At 53.8% G+C, this 22,271-nt stretch overlaps 1 protein-coding gene across 10 annotated transcripts in view; it reads right to left on the bottom strand.

Annotated features, from left to right (window-relative positions):
* Positions 1-17,290, bottom strand: part of CERS4 (ceramide synthase 4) — a 51,075-nt gene extending 33,785 nt beyond the window's left edge. For 2 of the 10 annotated variants that reach the window (XM_015122719.3, XM_015122720.3), the window contains exon 1: positions 17,125-17,290. Coding sequence is in view for 2 of the 10 variants with exons in the window: in XM_077979835.1 (XP_077835961.1) it covers positions 3,067-3,096 (30 nt within the window). In the remaining 8 variants the exon portion in view is untranslated. Of the gene's footprint in view, positions 1-3,066; positions 3,199-8,544; positions 8,955-10,440; positions 10,823-12,232; positions 12,349-15,732; positions 15,890-16,652; positions 17,026-17,124 lie in introns of those variants that run through there. The other 8 variants (XM_077979839.1, XM_015122718.3, XM_077979843.1 and 5 more) reach the window with 8 other exon arrangements.
* Between the last annotated feature and the right edge of the window lie 4,981 nt (positions 17,291-22,271).

Below are 22,271 nucleotides of genomic sequence, written 5' to 3'. Positions count from 1 at the left end.
TAAAATTTTTTAAAAATTGTGGTAAAATACTCATAATGTTTACCATTAATTGTGCTTAATTATACAGTTCAGTGGCATTAAATATTTCACATAGTTGTGTAACCATAACCACCATCCATCTCCAGAATTCTTTCAGGTTGCAAAACTGAAACTGGCCGGGCACGGCGGCTCACACCTGTAATCCCAGCACTTTGGGAGGCCAAGGTGGATGGATCATGAGGTCAAGAGATCAAGACCATCCTGGCCAACATGGTGAAACCCCGTCTCTACTAAAAATACAAAAATTGGCTGGGCGTGGTGGCACGCACCTGTAATCCCAGCTACTCTGGAGGCTGAGGCAGGAGAATCGCTTGAACCCGGGAGGCAGAGATTACAGTAAGCTGAGATCATGACACTACACTCCAGCCCAGTAACAGTGAGACTCCATCTCAAAACAACAACAACAAAAAACCCTGAAACTCCATGCCCAATAATCAATAATTCGCTGTTCCCTCTCCTCTGGCATCCACCGTTCTACTTTCTCTCTCTCTATGAATCTGGTGACGCTAGGGGCCTCATATAAGTGGAATCACACAGTATTTGCCCTTTTGTGACTGGCTTATTTCACTTACCATAATGTCCTCAAGGGTCATCCATATGATATGTTTCACTCTTCCCTTTTAAGGCTGAATCAGGCTGGGTGCAGTGGCTCGCGCCTGTAATCCCAGCACTTTGGGAGGCTGAGGCTGGTGGATCATTTGAAGTCAGGAGTTCGAGACCAGCCTGGGCAACATGGTGAAACCCAGTCTCCACTAAAAATGCAAAACTTAGCTGGGTGGGGTGGCTCACGCCTGTAAGTCCCAGATGCTTGGAAGGCTGAGGCATGAGAATTGCTTGAGCCAAGATCAAGGCGGAGGTTGCAGTGAGCTGAGATCGTGCCACTGCACTCCAGCCTGAATGACAGAGTGAGACTCTGTCTCAAGGAAAAAGAAAAAAAGGCCGAATCATATTCCAGTGTATGTATATATTAAGAATGACTTTTTAAATAGAAAATTATAGTACAAGGAAATGAAAATGTTTCCATTGAAGGTATGGTTGATACAGGAGACGGGCTCAGAGGGGCATTTTTTGGTAGGGAATGAGCCGCTTACCCCCACCTCACTACTTAAGAAACCAATTCTCTTTTTTTTTTTTTTGAGACAAAGTTTCGCTCTTGTTGCCCAGGTTGGAGTGCAATGGCGCAATCTTGGCTCACTGCAACCTCAGCCTCGAGGGTTTAAGTGATTCTCCTGCCTCAGCCTCCTGAGTCGCTGGGATTACAGGCGCCTGCCACCACGCCCAGTTAATTTTGTATTTTTAGTAGAGACGGGGTTTCACCATGTTGGCCAGGCTGGTCTCAAACTCTTGATCTCAGGCAATCCGCCTGCCTCGGCCTCCCAAAGTGCTAGGATTACAGGCACGAGCCACTGCACCCGGTCTGGTTTTGAACTCTGTAGCTCAATCTGCCCACCTCGGCCTTCCAAAGTGCTGGGATTACAGGCATGAGCCACCACACCGGGCCAAGAAACCAATTCTCCATCAAGATCAGCCCCTTTGGTGATGTCCCTGCCCATCTTCCAGGGTGGAGATAATTGTGAAATCTGGGTTGATGGCATCCTTCCTTCCCTCAACCTGCTTTAACATCTGCCCCTCCTTCTCCCACCAGCTGTTGCCCCTGGGCCCCTGTGCTGCTCCCTGGTGACAGCATACATGGAGGCAGATTCACATAGGGCCAAGCAGGTGCAAAGCCAGACTGCTCTGTGGGAGAGCAGGCTTTTGCCCACACCCACACCTGGATTATCCTAAGGCACCAGCGGCCAATAGCGCTGGTACCATCCCAGGCATTATCCATCAGATGCTTACCCAGGAACAAGCCCTTACCTCCCTGCATTGGAAATATCAGCCACACCCTGAGGAAGATACTGTTACCTTTTTTTTTTTTTTTTTTTTTTAAGACAGTCTTGCTCTGTCACCCAGGCTGGAGTGGAGTGCAGTGGTGTGATTTCGGCGCACTGCAACCTCCACCTCCCGGGTTCAAGCGATTCTCCCGCCTTGGCCTCCCAAGTTGCTGGGATTATAAGCATGTGCCACCACACCTGGCTAATTTTTGCATTTTTTCATAGAGACGGGGTTTCACCATGTTGGCCAGGCTGGTCTGGAACTCCTGAACTTAAGTGATCCACCCACCTCGGCCTCCCAAAGTGCTGGGATTATGGGCGTGAGTCACCATGCCCGGTCACCATTCTCATTTCACAGATAAACAAACTGAGTCTTGGAGAGATGCCGGATCACCTACACAGGGTCACATAGCTGACAAATGGCCAGGCAATACTTTGACCCCAGTTCTGTGGCACCGGGCATTCCAGACGGACATGGGCCCAGAGACACTCAGCTCATCAGCAGTAGCCTCAGAATTATTTAAACACGGCTGGGTGCGGTGACTCATGCCTGTAATCCCAGCACTTTGGGAGGCCGAGATGGGCGGATCACCTGAGGTTAGGAGTTCGAGACCAGCCTGGTCAACATGGTGAAACCCTGTCTTTACTAAAAATACAAGAATTAGCTGGGCATGGTGGCGGGTGCCTGTAATCCCAGCTACTTGAGAAGCCGAGGCAGGAGAATCGCTTGAACCCAGGAGGCGGAGGTTGCAGTGAGCCGAGATCGCTCCATTGCACTCCAGACTGGGGACAAGAGTGAGACTTGTCTCAAAAAAAAAAAAAAAAAAAAGATTACTGGAAAACAGGACTTGCCTTCATGCTTCTATTCAATGTCCACTGCCACCTCTCTGTCCCCACCCAACTACTCCAGTCTTTGGCTTTTGGCCATCAGTCACAGCCTCCCATGGCCAATCCCAAGTGGTCAATTCCTCTAAGCATGAAACTGGGACCCTTGTAGCATCTCCTCCCCTTGTCCGTCCCTCCTTTGCAGAATCATGACCTCCTGCTTCCCCTCCTCTCGGCCATTTTCTCTAATTTGTGCCGGATTTTCTCCCTAAACTATGCCAGTCCTGGATCCCCTCACACCATCCACTCTCCCCGGGAAATTCACCTGCCTGGAAGCTGCGGTCAGCACGTCCATGCTGTCAGTTTCCAGATTTCTGCTGCTCCCAGGTCGCCATCCCGCCAAAGTCAAACCCGCTTCCCCCAACACCTCCCATCTGCGTGCTGCCCACACACGTCAGGACTGAAGTCATCTCCCACAGAGCCTGCTTTCCTCCTCCCCTGGCTTCTTGGCCAAGATGTCACCCTCCACCCAGTCTTCAGGGACAAAATTCTGAGAGTCATCTCTGACTCCATCTCACACCCTCTTGGCACTCAACTCCTCACTAAGCCCTGGGATTGCATCCGTCTTTCCCATGATGGTCCCTCCTCTGACCAATTTCCACGGCTCCCATTTCTTGATTGAATCATGGTAGCCGCCTCCCCACTCAGCACCCAGAGGTCTTTCTTCTTGCCTGCAAATCAGACCTGCCGTTTCAAATCCTGTAAGTGCTCCCACTGGCCTGGCACTGTGCTCCCCAGCAAATGGACCTTGGCAAATGCCATTTCCCTACCAGTAATGCCCCCCCTTCAGCCTGTCAAATTCTTCCCAGCTCTTCACGACCCTGTTCAACAGACAGTTCCTCTAGGAGGGCCTACCAATCGCCCCTGAGCTGGATCAGGGGACACTCCCCTCCTGGGTTCTCCTACCTCATCTTTCTCAGGGGAACAGTGTGGAGTCTCGCTGTGTCGCCCAGGCTGGAGTGCAGTGACACAATCTCTGCTCACTGCAATCTCCACCTCCCAGGTCAAGCGATTCTCCTGAGTAACTGGGATTACAGGCGCGTGCCACCACGCCCGGCTAATTAGGCTGGTCTCGAACCCTTGACCTTGTGATCTGCCCGCCTCGGCCTCCCAAAGTGCTGGGATTACAGGAGTGAGCCATCATGCCTGGCCTTTTTTTTTTGTTTGTTTTGTTTTTTTTAAAGACGGAGTCTTGCTCTGTCGCCTAGGCTGGAGGTGCAGTGGTGTGATGTTAGCTCACTGCACCCTCCACCTCCCAGGTTCAAGCGATTCTCCTGCCTCAGCCTCCCAAGTATCTGGGACTACAGGCATGCACCATGATGCCTGTCTAATTTTTTTTGTATTTTTAGTAGAGACAGGGCTTCACCATCTTGGTCAGGCTGATCTCGAACTCCTGATTTCAAATGATCCACCTGCCTCAACCTTCCAAAATGCTGGGATTACAGGAATAAGCCACTGTGCCCAGCCATGGACAACTGTTTTTTGTGTTTTTGTTTTTGAGACAGGGTCTTGCTTTGTTGCCCAGGCTAAAGTGCAGTGGCATGATCAAAGTTCACTGCAGTTTTGACTTCCCAGGCTCAAGTGATCCTCCCACCTCAACTTTCTGAGTAGCTGGGATTACCACGCCCAGCTAATTTTTTTTTTTTTTTTTTTTTTTTAAAGACAGCCTGTTGCCCAGGCTGGAGCACAATGGTGAGATCTTGGTTCACTGCAACCTCCGCCTCCCAGGTTCAAGTGATTCTCCTGCCTCAGCCTCCCGAGTAGATTGGATTACAGGCGTGTGCCACCATGCCCGGCTAATTTTGTATATTTTTAGTAGAGACAGGGTTTCACCATGTTGGTCAGGTTGGTCTCGAACTCCTGAGCTCAAGAGATCCACCCACCTCAGCCTCCCAAAGTGCCAGGATTACAGGCATGAGCCACTGTGCCTGGCCCGGCCAATTTAAAATAATAATTAAAAAAAAAATTATAGAGACGAGGTCTCACTATGTTTCCCAGGCTGGTCTCAAACTCCTGGGTTCAAGTGATCCTGCTGCCTCAGCCTCCCAAAGTGCTAGGATTCCAGGTACATGCCGCCATGCCCAGCTAATTTTTTTTTTTTTTTGGTACAGACAGGGTTTCCCTATGTTTCCCAGGCTGGTCTCAAACACCTGGCCTCAAGTGATCCTCCCACTCCCGGCCTCCCAAAGTGCTAGGACTATAGATGTGAGCCACTGCACCCAGCCAGGGACAACTATCTTTCCCCACATCCTGGTGATGGGGACCTCTCCATTTTCCCAGCACCTGACACACGACGGGTGGCAGGGAACTGTCTACTGACTGCACAAATGAATAAAAGGCTCAACTGAGACTGGGGCACCCAGGATCCCAGAGAACAACCGAGCTCCAGTTTCAGGTTTTTCCACGACCCTCTTGGCCACTTTTCCCCCATCCCTCTTCCACCTGTGCTATGAGGCACTCACTGCTCTCCTTCCAAAGACTCATGCTGGCCAGCCACAGTGGCTCACGCGTGTAATCTCAGCACTTTGGGAGGCTGAGGCAGGTGGATCACCTAAGGTCAGGAGTTTGAGACCTGCCTGGCCAACATGGCGAAACCCCGTCTCTACTAAAAATACAAAATTAGCTGGGTGTGGTGGCGCATGCCTGTAATCCCAGCTACTCAGGAGGCTGAAGCAGGAGAATCGTTGAAACTGGGAGGCAGAGGTTGCGGTGAGCCGAGATCGCACCAATGCACTCCAGCATGGGCAATGAGAGCGAAACTCCATCTCCAAAAAAAAAAAAAAAAAAAAAAACGTTCATGCTGGCTAGGCACAGTGAGTCACACCTGTAATCCCAGTACTTCTTGGAGGGTGAGGCAAGAGGATCACTTGAGCCCAGCAGTTCCAGACCAGCCTGGGCAAGATAGTGAGACCCCGTCCCTAAAAAACAAACAAACAAGTTAAAAATTAGCTGGGCATGGTACTACACGCCTGCAGTCCCAGCTCCTCAGGAGGACCTCTTTCAGCCCAGGAGGTCAAGGCTGCAGTGAGCTACGATTGCACCGCTGCACTCCAGCCTGAGTGACAGAACAAGACCCTATGTATAAAAATAAAATTTTAGGCCAGGCACAGTGGCTCATGCCTGTAATCCCAGCACTTTGGGAAGCCGAGGCAGGCTGATTACCTGAGGTCAGGAGTTCAAGACCAGCCTGGCCAACATGGTGAAACCCCATCTCTACAAAAAAATACAAAAACTAGCTGGGCATGATGGCAGGTGCCTGTAATCCCAGCTACTCAGGAGGATGAGGCAGGAGAATCGCTTGAACCCGGGAGGCCGAGGTTGCAGTGAGCTGAGATTACACCACTGCACTCCAGCCTGGGGGACAGAGCGAGACTCCATCTCAAAAAAAAAAAAAAAAAAGAAAAAAGAAAAAGAAAAAATGTAAATATAAAATAAAATGTTAGGCTGGGTGTGGTGGCTTATGCCTGTAATCCCAGCACTTTGGTAGGTTGAGGAGGGCGGATCACTTGAGGTCATGAGTTTGACCTCAACGTGGTGAAGCCCTGTCTCTACTAATACAAAAAAATTAGTTAGGCATGGTAATCCCAGCTACTCGGGAGGCCAAGGCAGGAGAATCGCTTGATCCTGGGAAGTGGAGGCTGCAGTGAGCCAAGATCGTGCCACTGCACTCCAGCGTGGGTGACAGAGCAAGATTCCGTCTCAGAAAAATAAATAAGAAAAAAAATGTGTAAAAGGCTCACATTGTTTGTTTACCGAAATACATTTATTTTCAGAAGACGCTTTCTCTCCCTCCGTCTCCCCCGAAAGAGCAAGCCAGCATTGGCATCATGTACAGAGGCTAGCCATGAAAACAAATACAACAAAACAAAGCAAAGTGCAGTCTTGGCCAGTTCCTGATGCTGGCAAGGCTGCCAGCCCTGGCCTTGGGCACTCCAGATTCTAGGGGATGTTAGCAAGTATCTGTTACCATGCCTTGAAGGACACAGCAGCAGAACCAGGTGCAGTGGCTCACACCTGTAATTCCGATACTTTGGGAGGCTGGGACGAGAGGATTGCTTGAGCCTAGCAGTTCAAGACCAACCTGAGCAACACGGCGAGACCCTGTCTGTTTAAAAAAAACCAAACAAACACAGGCCAAGTGCGGTGGTTCATGCCTGTAATCCCAGCACTTTGGGAGGCTGAGGCGGGCGGATCACGAGGTCAGGAGATCGAGACCATCCTAACAGGGTGAAACTCCATCTTTACTAAAAAAAAAAATACACAAAAATTAGCCGGGAGTGGTGGCGGGCGCCTGTAGTCCCAGCTACTCGGGAGGCTGAGGCAGGAGAATGGCGTGAACCTGGGAGGCGGAGCTTGCAGTGAGCCGAGGTTGCACCACTGCTCTCCAGTCCAGGCGACAGAGTGAGACTCCGTCTCAAAAAACAAAAACAAAAACAAAAACAAAAACAGCAGCAGCAGTAACGGAAGCCCTCAGCCTTGATGCCATGGGAAGGTGGCAGAGATTTCAGGAGGGAGCGATTCTAGGAGCTCTCCTGGCAATGCGGGTTGCCCTTGGAGGCTGTCCCGTCCCTGGAGGTCACTCAGAGGCTGGTTGGCCTCTTGCAGGTGATGGTGGCCAGAGTGGGGAAGCTGGGTCAGAACAGGTAGAGAGGCTCAGCCGGACGCGTTGGCTCATGCCCATAATCCCAGCACTTTGGGAGGCTGAGGCAGGCAGATCACCTGAGGCCAGGAGTTCCATATCAGCCTGGCCAACATGGTGAAACCCCAGATCTACTAAAAATACAAAAATTAGTGGGGCATGGTGGTACATGCCTGTAATCCCAGCTGCTCAGGAGGCTGAGGCAAGAGAATCACTTGAACCCGGGAGGCGGAGGTTGTAGTGAGCCGAGATCGCACCACTGCATTCCAGCCTGGGTAACAGAGCATGACTCTGTCTCCAAAAAAGAAGAGAGAGAGATACGGAGGCTGATGGTGGAGGAGGTGGCAGAGAGAGGAGCCTGGGGGAGGGGTGCTGAGGTCTGGGTAGGGTGTCTTCAAGGGGTGAGTATGGCAGGTTGGAATGAGTATCTGGGGTAGATCTGGAAACTGCCTGCTTGGGCAGGAATACGGAGACACACAGCCTAGGGGTGGGAGGGGGTGAGGAGAGTCAGGTGGGCAAATTCCAGGCGTGGAATTCTAAGACGGTACCATCTGAGAGGGGGTAAAACAACAGGGTGAGGGCAGGAGCCGTGGAGCTCCAGGGTCCCCAGGCATCCACTTAACAAACTTTTTTTTTTTTTTCCCCCCCAGAGACAGGATTCCACTCTGTTGCCCAGGCTGGAGTGCAGTGGCGTGATCATCACTCACTGCAGCCTCGAACTCTTGGGTTCAAATGATTCCCCTGCGTCAGCCTCCCAAGTAGCTGAGACTACAGGTGCCCAGGCCACTACACCCAGCTAATTTTTTTTTTGAGACAGAATTTTGCTCTTGTTGCCCAGGCTGGAGTGCAATGGCAGATCTTGGTTCATTGCAACCTCCGCCTCCCGGGTTCAAGCGATTTTTCTGCCTTAGCCTCCTGAGTAGCTGCAGTTACAGGCATGTGCCACCACACCTGGCTAATTTTTTTGTATTTTTAGTACAGATGGGATTTCACCGTGTTGGTCAGGCTGGTCTCAAACTCCTGACCTCAGGTGATCCACCCGCCTTGGCCTCCCAAAGTGCTGGGATTATAGGCACAAGCCACTGTGCCCAGCCGTCACCCAGCTAATTAAAAAAAAAATTTTTTTTATAGAGATAGGGTCTCACTATGTTGCCCAGCCTGGTCTCGAACTCCTGGACTCAAGCCTTTCTTGAGCCTCAGCCTCTCAAAGTGTTGGGATGACAGATGCAAGCCACTGTGTCCGGCCTCCAGGCATCCATCTGAACCTATATGGGCCTGCAGTCCTGCCCGGATCTCAGAGGAGCTGGGGGCAGTGGGTTGAGATATTAGCAATCTGTGGACCTCAGAGCCTGCTCCTATCCTGCAGGGTGGCTCAGGCAGCTGGAGTCCTCTGTGAAATCAATTCGCCATCTTTTTTTGCGGCAGATGAAGTCTTGCTCTGTCACCCAGGCTGGAGCGTAATGGCACGAACTAGGCTCACTGCAACCTCCACCTCCTGGATTCAAGTGATTCTCCTGCCTCAGCCTCCCAAGTCGCTGGGACCACAGGCACCTGCCACCACGCCCAGCTAATTTTTGTATTTTTAGTAGAGATGGGGTTTTACCATGTTGGCCAGGCTGGTCTCGAACTCCTGGCCTCAAGTGATCCTCCTGCCTCAGTCTCCCAAAGTTCTGGGATTACAGGCATGAGCCACCACACCTGGCCTCAAGTCACCATCTTGATACCCGTCCATCTAGTGAAGAAAGAAGCCACAGAGACCCCCACAGAGCACACGTCTTCCGTCAGCCCTCTGGGTTGGATGGGTTAGCACAGAGAAAGGCCTCCAGTGGGGAGGCAGAGGCTACCTACGGTCCCTTTAAGGGCCAGAGATGTTTGTGTAACTGGAGGCAAAGCGCTTCCTCTTCAGATGATGGTCCAGGACCGCCCCTCCACTGGGATACACACAGACGGAGTCCATCCCACTCTCAGCAGTGGCTCTGAGTACAAGCCTATCCCTTCTCCATCTCAAGATCTCCTGGGAGGCTCCCTGTGGCTCCTGACCTGGCATTTGAGGCCTTTGTGACCTGGTCAAGCCCACCGCCCTGTTCTGGCCTCGCTGTTTGCCCTCCCACAGCCACCTTGACTCTGAGGTTCTCAGCCTAGGGTCTCCACGGGCGGATTCCCAGAGTCTGCTTCAGTTTTAGGAATGTCGCTCCGATGCCATTCCCAGATGCCAGGTCTTTGCCTGGGCCGCTCCCTCTAAGTCACTGTTCAGCATTCCGTTATCTGATGCCTGGCATGGTTAAACCTTCAAGGGGGCAGCTTACCTGTGGCTGCCTCCAGGAAGTCTCGAAGACTCCCAGCCTGGGTCAAGAGCCTCTCCTTGGTCATGTGCAGTGGCTCATGCCTGTAATCCCAGTGCTTTGGGAGGCCAAAGCGGGTAGATCACCTGAGGTCAGGAGTTTAAGACCAGCGTGGCCAACATGGCGAAACCTCATCTTTAGTAATAATACAAGAATTAGGTGGGTGTGGTGGCACGTGCCTGTAATCCAGTTACTTGGGAGGCTGAGGGAGTAGAATCACTTGAACCTGGAAGGCAAAGGTTGCGATGAGCCAAGATAGTACCACTGCACACTCCAACCTGGGTGACAGAGTGAGATTCTGTCTCAAAATAAAAATAAAAACAAAAAAGAAAGGCCAAATGCAGATCCCAGCACTTTGGGAGGATGAGGCGGGCAGATGACTTGAGACCAGGAGTTCAAGACCAGTCTGGCCAGCATGGCAAAACCCCATCTCTACAAAAGAATACAAAAATTAGCCAGTCGCGGTGGCTCACGCCTGTAATCTCAGCACTTTGGGAGGCCGAGGTGGGCGGATCATGAGGTCAGGAGATCGAGACCATCCTGGCTAACACAGTGAAACCTCGTCTCTACCAAAAATAGAAAAAAATTAGCCAGGCATGGTGGCGGGCGCCTGTAGTCCCAGCAGCTCGGGAGGCTGAGGCAGGAGAATGGCATGAACCTGGGAGGCAGAGCTTGCAGTGAGTTGAGATCATGCCACTGCACTCCAGCCTGGGCGACAGAGCAAGAGTCTGTCTCGAAAAAGAAAAAAAAAAAAATACAAAAATTAGCCAGGCGTGGTAGCAGACACCTGTAATCCCAGCTACTCATGAAGCTGACACAGGAGAATCGCTTGAACCCAGGAGGTGGAGATTGCAGCGAACTGAGATTGCGCCACTGTACTCCAGCCTGAGCGACAGAGCGAGACTCTGTCTTGGGGGAAAAAAAAAAAAAAGGCCAGGCCGAGGCGGGCAGATCGCCATGTCAGGAGATCAAGACCATCCTGGTTAACATGCTGAAACCCCATTTCTATTAAAAATACATAAAAAAAAAAAAAAAAAAAAGGCCAGGCGTGGTGGCTCACGCCTGTAATCCCAGCACTCTGAGAAACCGAGGCAGGTGGATCACGAGGTTAGGAGATCAAGACCATCCTGGCTAACACAGTGAAACCCCGTCTCTACTAAAAAATACAAAAAATTAGCCGGCATGGTGGTGGGCACCTGTAGTTCCAGCTAATCAGGAGGCTGAGTCAGGAGAATGGCGTGAACCCGGGAGGCGGAGCTTGCAGTGAGCCGAGATTGCACCACTGCACTCCAGCCTGGGCGACAGACAGAGCGAGACTCTGTCTCAAAAAAAAAAAAAAAAAAAAAAAGCCTCTCCTTGCCTTCAGTGTCTCTGATTGCTTTCCTTGCACCCTGGTTAATCTGCCTCGTAACTGACAGGGACACGTCTGTCTTCCCGCTGAATGAGGGGTTTCCAGGAGGGCAGTAAACAAGTCCAATTGCTGTCTCAGCCCATCACTCACTCCCACTCAGGCCCCAGCCCTAATGTCACCTTTTCAGAGGGGCCCTGACTACCCAAAATAAAGTAACGTCTCCTTGCTCTTCATCACATTTCTGTTGCACAGGCTGGATTGTAGTGGTGTGATCTTGGCTCACTCACTACAACCTCTGCCTCCCTGGTTCAAGCAATTCTCCTGCCTCAGCCTCCTGAGTAGCTGGGACTACAGGTGTGCACTGCTGTACCTGGCTAATTTTTGTATTTTTAGCAGACAGGGTTTCGCCATGTTGGCCACGCTGGTCTCGAACTCTTGACCTCAGGCGATCCACCCACCTCGGCCTCCCAAAGTGCTGGGATTACAGGTGTGAGCCACTGCGCCTGGCCCTGTTGCTTGGCTTTTGCTGTTTGTCTTCTAGGCCCCTGATGAGGCTGCCATCCCTGCATCCCTAGGGCTCCCGTCACCTATCTGAGAACGTCCTGGCTCCTCCATCCAGCTCTGGCTGCTTGCCCACTGGCTGCTGCCACTGCTGCCGCTTCCGCTTCCTCCTCCTCCCTCTTCTCCCTCTCCTCCCCACTGCCCTTCATCGCCTCTGCTTCCATACGCTCATCAGTATACTTCCCTGGCTACTTCCATCTCCCAGTTCAGCTGAGCCCCATTGCGTGGAGGCGAAAGGGAGAAGCATTGGCCACTGAGTGGTCCTCCTCTCCTTCCTCCTGCCAGCTTCCTCAGCCTTCAAGGTTCGAGCACCCTAGCACAGGTGACCACTGCACACACAGGATGACAAAGTAACCATGCAAAAGCAGTAGGGTCCCATAACCTTTCACCCCTTGAGCAAGGACTCTCCAGGGTCTGCTGTGGTTACACTGGGGATCCCCAAGGACCTTCAGCCTCTTCATCTGCTCCTCTCTCTACTCTGACTCCTTGCTCAGTTTGCTCCAGCCACCCTGGCCTCATTGCCGTTCCTCCAACACACCAGGCATGTTCCAGCCTCAGGGCCTTTGCACCTGCTGGGCCTTCCGCCTGGAGCACTCTTCCTCCAGATGTCGAGCTGCTCCTTCAAGCCTCATCCTTGTCCCCATCACCTTCTCCCTGCAGGGACATCAGCTCTGTAAGGCTTCCTGTGGCTGACTGTCCCCCACGCCTCCCATTGCAGACACTTCCTAAGTCTGTGCTGAATGAACAAATGAGAGACAGACAGATGGACAGACGGACGGACAGGGGTGGGAGGAAGGCGGGGCCAGGCACAGGGCAGAAGTGGTCCCCTGGGCATGGCTGGTAGGAAATGATCACTCTTCAGACACAGTGTTGTGGGACCCTGGACTAAAATCCGCCTCTAGGAGTCCGGGAGGAGGTAGGAAAGGAAAGCTGAACTGAGTTCCAGGCAGTTTAGTGTGTGTATGTGTGTGTGACAGCATCCTACTAACAAAGGTATAGAGTCCAGACTTAGGGAGGGGAAAGTCTCTTTTATGCTACTCTGTTTTTTGTTTGTTTGTTTGTTTTTGAAACAGTGTCTTGCTCTGTCACCCAGGCTGGAGTGCAGTAGTGCGATCTTGGCTCACTGTAACCTCAGGCTCCTGGGTTCAAGCAATTCTCCTGTCTCAACCTCCCAAGTAGCTGGGATTACAGGAACATGCCACCACACAGGGCTAATTTTTATATTTTTAGTAGAGATGGGATTTCACTATGTTGACCAGGCTGGTCTCGAACTCCTAACCTTAGGTGATCTGCCCGCCTTGGCCTCTCAAAGTCCTGGGATTACAGGCGTGAGCCACTGCGCCGGGCCTCTCTATGCTACTCTGGTCAGAGCCATGATGGGTCTGAGGGGCCTACTCAAGGATGGCAAAGAAAAGCCTGTGCCTGGCCAGGTGCGGTGGCTCATGCCTATAATCCTAGTGCTTTGGGAGGTTGAGGCTGGAGGCTTGCTTGAGGCCAGGAGTTCAAGACCAGCCCAGGCAACATAGTGAGACCCCCGTTCGTCTGTACAAAAAAATTTTTAATGATTAGCTAGGCATGGTGGTGCATGCCTGTGGTCCCAGCTCTCAGGAGGCTGAGGTAGGAGGATGACTTGAGCTCAGGAGGTCGAGGCTGCAGTGAGTTATGATCATACCACTACACTCCAGCCTGAGGGACAGAGCAAGACTCTGCCTTTGAAAGAAAGAGGCCAAGTGCAGTGGCTCATGCCTGTAATCCCAGCACTTTGGGAGGCTGAGGCATTTGAGCTCAATAGTGTGAGACCAGCCTGGGGAACTAGCGAAACTCTACAAAATCACTACAAAAATTGCAAAAATTAGCCAGGTGTGGTGGCTCATGCCTGTAGTCCCAGGCTGATTGCTTAAACTTGAGAGGTGGAGGTTGCAGTGGGCCAAGATCGTACCCCTGCACTCCAGCCTGGGCGACAGAGCCAGAACCTGTCTCAAAAAAAAAAAACAACAAAACAAAAAACAACAAAGAAAGAAAAGAGCCCGTACTGATAGGCGTGGGGAAGAAAACAGGGTTGGTAAAGAGCAGTCACAAAAGAGAGAGAGACGGGCTGGGTGCGGTGGCTCACGCCTATAATCCCAGCACTTTGGGAGCCCAAGACAGGTGGATCACCTGAGGTCAGGAGTTCGAGACCAGCCTGGCCAACATGGTGAAACTGTCTCTACTAATAATACAAACATTAGCTGGGTATGGTGGCATGCGCCTGTAATCCCAGCGACTCAGGAGGCTGAGGCAGGAGAATTGCTAGAACCTGGGAGGTAGAGGTTGCAGTGGGCCAAGATCGCACCACTGCACTCCAGCCTGAGCGACAAGAACGGAACTCCATTCCAAAAAAAAAGTAAGGTGTCTGCTACTGAATTATCAAACAGGGGTTTCAAGATCCTTTCCTCCTATGAAAGCTCCAGCTTCCTTGGCTCCCAGCTTGCCACCCACTCCTGGTTTTCCTTCTGCCCTCTTTCTGCTGTCTCCCAAGCTCCCAGCTTGCTTCAAAGCCCATCCTACGCCGTACCACCTGGGTGTCTAGTGGCATTGCAATTTCCAGATGCTGAGAACAAATTGCTGATTTGTACCTAAAGCTGCTCTGCCATGAGCAGCTGCTCCCTCCCCCGGGCCTCTCCATACCTCTCCAAGATCCAGCCAAGTCTCACCCGTCCATGCCTTTACTTGGTCTGGCCCCATCATTTCTCCCCTATCCTGGTGCAGTCCCTTCCATCCTGGTCTCCAGGCTCCTGCCTTCGACCCCTGCAGTCTGTTCCCTGAGCTCTAAATAATGCCAAATACTTATTCAAGGTTGGCAGGCTAGCTCTGCCCTTTCTCATCTCCCCTCTTCTGGATCTTACAGCCCTGGCTTTGTGGTTCTTTCATCCAAGCACCCTGGCAATTTCTCTCCTCTGCAGTTTGCTCACTGGGCTCTTGGCCTGGTTAACTCCTCCTCACCCTTAGTGACCCAGCCAACTATCACCTCCTCCAGGAGGCCTTCCCTGACTCCTCCTTAGGCTGAGTCAGGTGACTTCTCTGGACTCCCCCTGGCCCCAGGCATGACTTTTTTTTTTTTTGGAGAGTCTCACTTTGTCACTCAGGCTGGAGTGCAATGGCGCGATCTCAGCTCACTGCAAACTCCGCCTCCCAGGTTCAACAGATTCTCGGCTTCCCAAATTGCTGGGATTACAGGCGTGAGCCACTGCACCTGGCCTCTCTGTGATATTTTAATAGCCTCCAGCTGTGATATTCTCGTGATATTTTAATAGCCTGTTTAGCAAGTATTCACCACCAGCCAGGCACTGTGTTCAGCTCTTTACCTATAGGTCATGACCGCTATTATCCCATTTTACAGGTGGAGAAACTGAAGCACGAGGTGGTGAACTCAGTAGCCCAGAGGCCCTCAACTCAAAGTGGCAGGATAGGGCTTGTGGGGGGGGGTTGGGGGGGGTTGGGGGGGTTGGGGGGGGTTGGGGGTGGGGGGTGGGGGTCAGGCTTAAGCCCAGCTGATGGGAGAGGGAGAAGCTTGTGGTGCTCAGAGAAAGGGGCAGGGCAGCGAGCTCCCAAGGCACCTGCCTTTCTATGCCATCCTATGGGTGGGAGGGGGGGACCTGGGCCCACTTCTCCTGCCAACTACAGGCATCCCAGTGGCTCCTGAGCCAAGACATTCTGTGCCAGGCACTGGTCCAACCGCTTTATTCAACCTGCAGACAGCCCTGGGTCGGTAGGTGGACACTGTTGTGAATTTCTCAGAGAAGAAAATGGAAGTCCACCCATCCCGAAACTCTCACCGGGCATTAGAGCCCTCCACGGTTCCTTAGGGGTGTGGCTGCCACCAAGATCTGCCTAACCTCGGCTTTCATTGATCCATGAACACTCCCAGGCTCACATACTACTGACCCATTTTACAGATGGGTAAACTGAAGCTCAGCAACCTTTCCCTGGGGGCCCTACAGCCAGTTCAATGACCAAGGCCGCCCCCCACGCCCCACGCACCGCCCAGGCTCAAAGTACCTCTGCTGGCAGTGGGTGAGCTGGAAAAGCAGGTAAGGGAGGTCCTCACTGCCTCTTCCTCCACGCCTGGCTGGGCCTGCTGGGGCCCAGGTGCACTGAATGAGGCTTCTAGTAAGCCCTGCAGCTCCACTTCTCTGTTTATTCACAGCAGCTGCTCCTGGAAGGCAGCCCCCCCCCCCCCACCCCCATTTGAGGCTGGGGAGGCCGAGGGCTTCAAAGGCAGTTCCACAGTCCAGGAACCCTATCCCCATGGAACAGACCCAGGTCGCCCCAGTGGGGTCACTCTGGCCTCTGCGCTCAGATGCCCGAGATCTTGTCTGAGCTCAGACTGGAGTCGACGGGTGATTCCCCCATCTCATAGGTTTTACAAACCACAACAGCCTCTCCCTGCCCGCCTCCCTGTGTCCCCCAGAGCGGCTTCTCCCCAAGTCTCCCATCCCAGCAATGAAAGCCTCTTCTATATACTCCTAAGTACCCAGGAGAAACATCGGTTCCCCACGCCTCACTTGCAAACAGACAGAATTAGACGATGCTCCTCTGCCAAAGCGAATTCTCAGTTCACCCACTTCCTATCACACCTTCCAGCCGGGTCAGGCCAGCAGCCCCCTTCCAATTATCCCCATCACAGCGGCCACGGGATATTCTTAACACACAATCCGATCACGCCATGCACCTGCTGTTTCAAGCCTCCCTGGTCCCCACCGCCCTGAGAACGGGTTCCACACTCTCCTCGCCGCGTCCCAGACCCCAGCAAACCTCTCTCCACCTCCGACCCTCCCTTCTCCGCGTTTCAGCCACGCTGGCCTCTTTTCTGCTCGGCACACACTCCCGGCTGGGCCCTGCCCCACAATCTTGCTGTTTCCTGGGCCTAAAAAGCCCTCGCTGGCTGGTCCAACCAGGCCAAATGACATTATCCCCACCTGGGCACCTCCACCTCACCCCGGCCGCCTGATGCGTTAGCTCAGGATTGGAATGACGTGTTTAAGCCGTTCTCAGAAGCTGTCTACGCGGCCGGGCTGCGGGTTCCAAGGCCAGGGTCCCAGCTGCGTCCCCAGCCCTGGCACGTCGGGGGCACGGGGCGCTCCCCCGGCTCACACATCCGAATTCCCCCGCGTCACGAGGCCAAGATCGCCCCTACTCGCTCCCGCCCGTTTCGCAGCCGCGTCCTCGGACACCCGCGGCGCCCTGGCCCTCGTGGGGCAACGCGGACCGCTCGGGGAGACGGCCCAGATGGGGAGCCCCGAGGGGGACAGTCCCCGGCGGGGTGATGGGGGCTGGAGCCCAGTTGCGAGTGGGGGCCGCCTGTGACCGCCATGGCTGCGGAGGCGAGGCCGGGGCCAGCCGTGAAGGTGGCGTTCGGGGCGGTGTTCGCGGCGCGGGGCGCTCGCTTACCTGGGGGCGCAGGCGGCAGGACGCACCGAGAGCCTGCGGCGGGGCTGGGGACGGCGCGCCTGGCGGGGTACCCTGAGCAACTGCAGGCACGCAAAGCCCGCTCCAGGCAACCGGACTCTGCTCCCGGCCGGGCCTCGGCCCCCAGCAGGGGAAAAAAGGCTTGAGTGGGGGGAGGCCGGGGCGGGGCCGCGGGGGCGGGGCCTGGGCGGGGCGCGCGCCCCAGAACGGTGGGGCCTGGCGCTGGGCTGGGGCCCTGGAGAGGCGGGGCCTGGCGCGGGGCGGGGAACTTGGAGGGGCAGGGCCTTGAGCGGGCGCGGGGTCCCCCAGGCGCTTGTCCCCTTCGGCGCAACTAGGCCTCTCCCTAGCCCCTGACCCCGCCCCCATTCCCGCCCCCGCCCCCGTTCCCGCTCCGCCCATCTCTGCCCCGCGGCGCGCCTGGCCCGGGTCCAGCCTCGCGTCTCAAGCCTGCGCCTTATCTCTCCCCTTTGAACCCAGCATTGTCCGCTGCGCGCTCCGTCCGCCCTGGCTTCACCCTTGTTCGCTGTCTCCCCGGTCCCCTCCCAGGTCCCCTCTTCTGCCGGAGATGCTCTGGCTCGGCTCATCTGTCCACACCTCCACACTGCCGGGGCGCCCTGAGCCTCTGGGGCGCGCAGTTGGGTGGTGCACGGGGGCGGTCTTCTCCAGGCCTCATCGGCTACCCTGGGTACCCCGACTCTGGGGCCCTGTTGGAGGGCCAGTCCAGGGGTTCGCCCGAGGCGCGCGCGGGGGCCAACCGAGGCAGTGAGGGCATCTGGGCAAAGGCTGCGGTTTGGTGGGTGCAGGGGTCAGGCGGCAGAGCTGGAGAGATAAGATGGGAGATAGGCCGGGTGGGTGGTGGCACAGCCCTGGTTTTGGCTGAGGGCAGCAGCAGTGGGGGCTGGGTCTCCCGCTTGCCTGATAGAACCGAAAATGACCGGGTCTCAGCAGCGCAGGGATCCTGGGCGATTCCTGAATAGAGGACAGTCCCAGAGGGTTTCAGAGTCGCTGGCCCACCGCGTGTCCTCTGGGCAAGTGGCTTCGCCTTACAGAGACAATAAGCCTCTGTAAAATGGGGATAATAAATCTTTCTCTGACCCAGCTCAGCAGACCCGAGACCCATCCGGGTGAAGTTGAGGCCTCCCTGGCCATAGGGCCCCAGGCAAGCTGAGATTTTATTTTCTCACAGTAAAGGGGCGCGGGGAGCGGGCGCGGCGGGGGCGGTCAGGGAGGCAAGAGACCTCTGTTGCAAGTGTGGAAGAACCTGTCCCTCCAAGTTCAGACTCCTGGCCTTTGCACTTAGCCTTCCCTCTGCTACACTGTTTCTCTTTTCTTTTCTTTCTTTCTTTTTTCTATCTTTTTTTTTTTTTGGCAGGGGGACGAAGTCTCGCATTGTGGCCCAGGCTGGAGTGCAATGGCGCGATCTCGGCTCACTGCAACCTCCGCCTCCCAGGTTCACTTGATTCTCCTGCCTCAACCTCCCGAGTAGCTGGGATTACAGGCGCATACCACCATACAGGGCTAATTTTTTGGGGTTTTTTTGTTGTTTTTTTTTTGTTTTTTGTTTTTTTAGTAGAGACGGGGTTTCACTATGTTGGCCAGACTGGTCTCAAACTCCTGACCTCGTGATCTGCCGGCCTTGCCTCCCAAAGTGCTGGGATTACAGGCGTAAGCCAGCACGCCCGGCCTTCTCTTTTCTTTATTTTTTATTTTTATTTTTTTTTAAATCTGTTAGAGGCTGGGCGCGGTGGCTCACATCTGTAATCCCAGCACTTTGGGAGGTTGAGGCGGGTGGATCACCTGAGGTCAGGAGTTCGAGACCAGCCTGGCCAACATGGCGAAATCCTGTCTCTACTAAAAACACAAAAATCAGCTGGAAGTAGAATTGTGTGAACCCGGGAGACACAGTGAAACCGTCTCTACTAAAAATACAAAAAATTAGCCGGGCGTGGTGGTGCACACCTGTAGTCCCAGCTACTCGAGAGTCTGAGGCAGGAGAATCGCTTGAACCCAGGAGGCAGAGGTTGCAGTGAGCCAAAATTACACTGCTGCACTCCAACCTGGGTAACAGAGGGAGACTGTTTCAATAAAAAAAAAAAAATTATTTGGTAGAGGTGGGGTCTACGTTGCTCAGTGTGGTCTGGAACTCTTAGGCTCAAGTGATCCTCCTGCCTCCGCTTTCCAAGGTGCTGGGATTACAAGCGAGAGCTGCCATGCCCCAGCCTCTTTCCCTTTTCAAAAGCGTAACATCCTTCTCCCTCAGCCCTCGGTCCCCTTCTTCCTCCATTGCCTGCTCTACCCCACCCCCACCGTATTCACCTGTTTTTCTCCTCTCCTTCTCTCCAAGAGCTTGTTTGCACGCCTGGAAAAGAAAGATAATAAAGCAACTATTCTCAGTTGTTGTGATTAGGGAGCTATTGAATATCATGCGTTGCACCCTCCAGGGTGCTCAGAGCATGACTTTTGTTTGTATTAATAATAATATATGAGGCCGGGCGCGGTGGCTCAAGCCTGTAATCCCAGCACTTTGGGAGGCCGAGGCGGGCGGATCATGAGGTCAGGAGATCGAGACCATCCTGGCTGACACGGTGAAACCCCGTCTCTACTAAAAAATACAAAAAAACTAGCCGGGCGAGGTGGCGGGCGCCTGTAGTCCCAGCTACTGGGGAGGCTGAGGCAGGAGAATTGCGTGAACCCGGGAGGCGGAGCCTGCAGTGAGCTGAGATCCGGCCACTGCACTCCAGCCTGGGCGGCAGAGCGAGACTCCGTCTCAAAAAAAAAAAAAAAAAAAAAAAATAATATATGACCGGGCTTGGTGGCTCACACCTGTAATCCCAGCACTTTGGGAGGCTGAAGTGAGTGGATTGCTTGAGCTCAGGAGTTTGAGACGAGCCTCAGTAACATGGCAAGAGCCCGATCTCTACCAAAACTACAAAAATTAGCCAAGTGTGGTGGTGTGCTCCGGTAGTCCCAGCTACTCAGGAGGCTGAAGTGGGAGGATCACTTGAGCCCAGAAGTCAAGCCTGAGGTGAGCTATGATCATGCTACTGAACTCCAGCCTGGGCAACAGAGTGAGATCCTGTCTCAATTAAAAAAATAAATAAATAAAGGAGGCCGGGCGTGCTGGCTCACATCTGTAACCCCAGCACTTTGGGAGGCTGAGGCGGGCAGATCATGAGTCAGGAGTTCGAGACCAGCCTGGCCAACATGGTGAAACCCCGTGTCTACTAAAAATACAAAAAATTAGCCTGGCATGGTGGTGGCGCCTGTAATCCCAGCTACTCGGGAGGCTGAGGCAGGAGAATGGCTTGAACCCGGGAGGTAGAGGTTGCAGTGAGCCGAGATCACGCCATTATACTCCAGCCTGGGCGACAGAGTTGAGACTCCGTCTCAAAAAAAAAAAAAAAAAAAAAAAAAGACCAGTCTGGGCAACATAGTGAGACTCCCGTATCTATAAATAATAATGATAATCTAATACAGGATGCATGGTGGAATGGTGGAGTCCAAGCCCCAGGGGAGAAGGCCCAGGACTCCGGAGAAGCGGAGTAGGGGAGCTCAAAAGAGGACCCAGGCAGGCCAGGGCTGGGAAGAGAGTTCAGTTGGAAGGTAAAAGGTTGGGAAGCTGGAGGAAAACACCTGGAGTCAGCCAAGCAGGAAGGGACTCAGGCTGCACCTTCTGCAGTTGGGCAGCTTCTTGCCTGTGCCCACCTTCCACCCAATCCCTGAGCATGGCGCTCAGGCCGGACCTCAAGCTTGAGAGTGAGTGGGTGTTCAGGGCAGGCTTCCTGGAAGAGGTGATATCTGAGCCCTGAGAAATGAGCGGGTGGGGGAACTATACTGAGAGGGAGTTTCCTGGGAGGACAGCAGGGCTGGCCCAGCCACAATAAGCCCTCCTGGGTTCTCTCCAGGGAGAGGCACCAATGGACTTATTTATTTCGAGATGGAGTCTTACTCTGTCATCCAGGCTGGAGTGCAGTGGTTCGATCTCAGCTCATTGCAACCTCTGCCTCCCAGGTTCAAGTGATTCTCCTCCCTCGGCCTCTCGAGTAGCTGAGATTACAGGCACGCACCACCACGCCCGGCTAATTTTTGTATTTTTAGTGGAGACGGGGTTTCACCATGTTGGCCAGGCTGCTCTTGAACTCCTGACCTCAAGTGATCCCTCAAGGGATTATGGGCATGAGCCAACGCACCTGGCCAACAATTGGACTTAAAATTAGGAAAGAACATTGTGGGAGGCTGGGGAAGGTGTCACTCCACCATGGGCAGCTGGATGGGAGGACCTGGGGCCTGGTTCGGGGGTGATGGACAGGACGAGAGGGAGGGATTCCAGGGAGATTTAGAGGTAACATTATCAGAGCTCAGGGGATGAGGGAAGGCTAGAGCCTGGCTGGTGGCAGTGAAGGTCACCTCCTCTGCTCACCTTTCTCCAAGGCTCCCCCCTGCTCCATGCCTAAATATCCTCATCTGCCCAGAGTAGGTACTTGGCACCTGATCTCCCCCACCTGCCACCTGGCTCCCTGCCCAGCTCCCCAGGGCACTTGGCAACCCAGCTTAAGTCCAGCAGGCTAACCGGTTCTCACTGACGATAGCTCCTGCCAAGCCAGGCCCTGCACCCACCTGAGGTTCCCAGTGGCTGAGCTCAGTCACAGCCCTAGAACCCTGGGTAAGGAAAGGGCAGTGACATATCTTGTCCTGGAGCAGTGACAAGCTGGTCATTGCTGGGGCTGTGCAAAGTGATGTAAAGAGATGGACACAACCGGCCTTCTCTGTGAAGCAGGTGCACTTCAACTTCCCATTTTAGGCCAGCTGTGACGGCTCGAGCCTGTAATCCCAGCACTTTGGGAGGCGGAGGTGGGAAGATCGCTTGAGCCCAGGAGGTTTTTTTTTTTTTTTTTTTTTTTTTTTTTTGAGAGCAAGTCTTGCTCTGTTGCCCAGGCTGGAGTGCAGTGGCACGATCTCGGCTCACTGCAAGCTCTGCCTCCTGGGTTCACGCCATTCTCCTGCCTCAGCTTCCCCAGTAGGTGGGATCACAGGCGCCCGCCACCACGCCTGGCTAATTTTTGTGGTTTTAGTAGAGACAGGGTTTTCCCACGTTGGTCAGGCTGGTCTCGAACTCCTGACCCCAGTGA

This window comes from Macaca mulatta, chromosome 19 (genome assembly GCF_049350105.2).
Source record: "Macaca mulatta isolate MMU2019108-1 chromosome 19, T2T-MMU8v2.0, whole genome shotgun sequence".
Taxonomy (NCBI): domain Eukaryota; kingdom Metazoa; phylum Chordata; class Mammalia; order Primates; family Cercopithecidae; genus Macaca; species Macaca mulatta.
The sequence above is the reverse complement of the archived record's forward strand: the minus strand, read 5'-3'. Positions and strand labels throughout refer to the sequence as shown.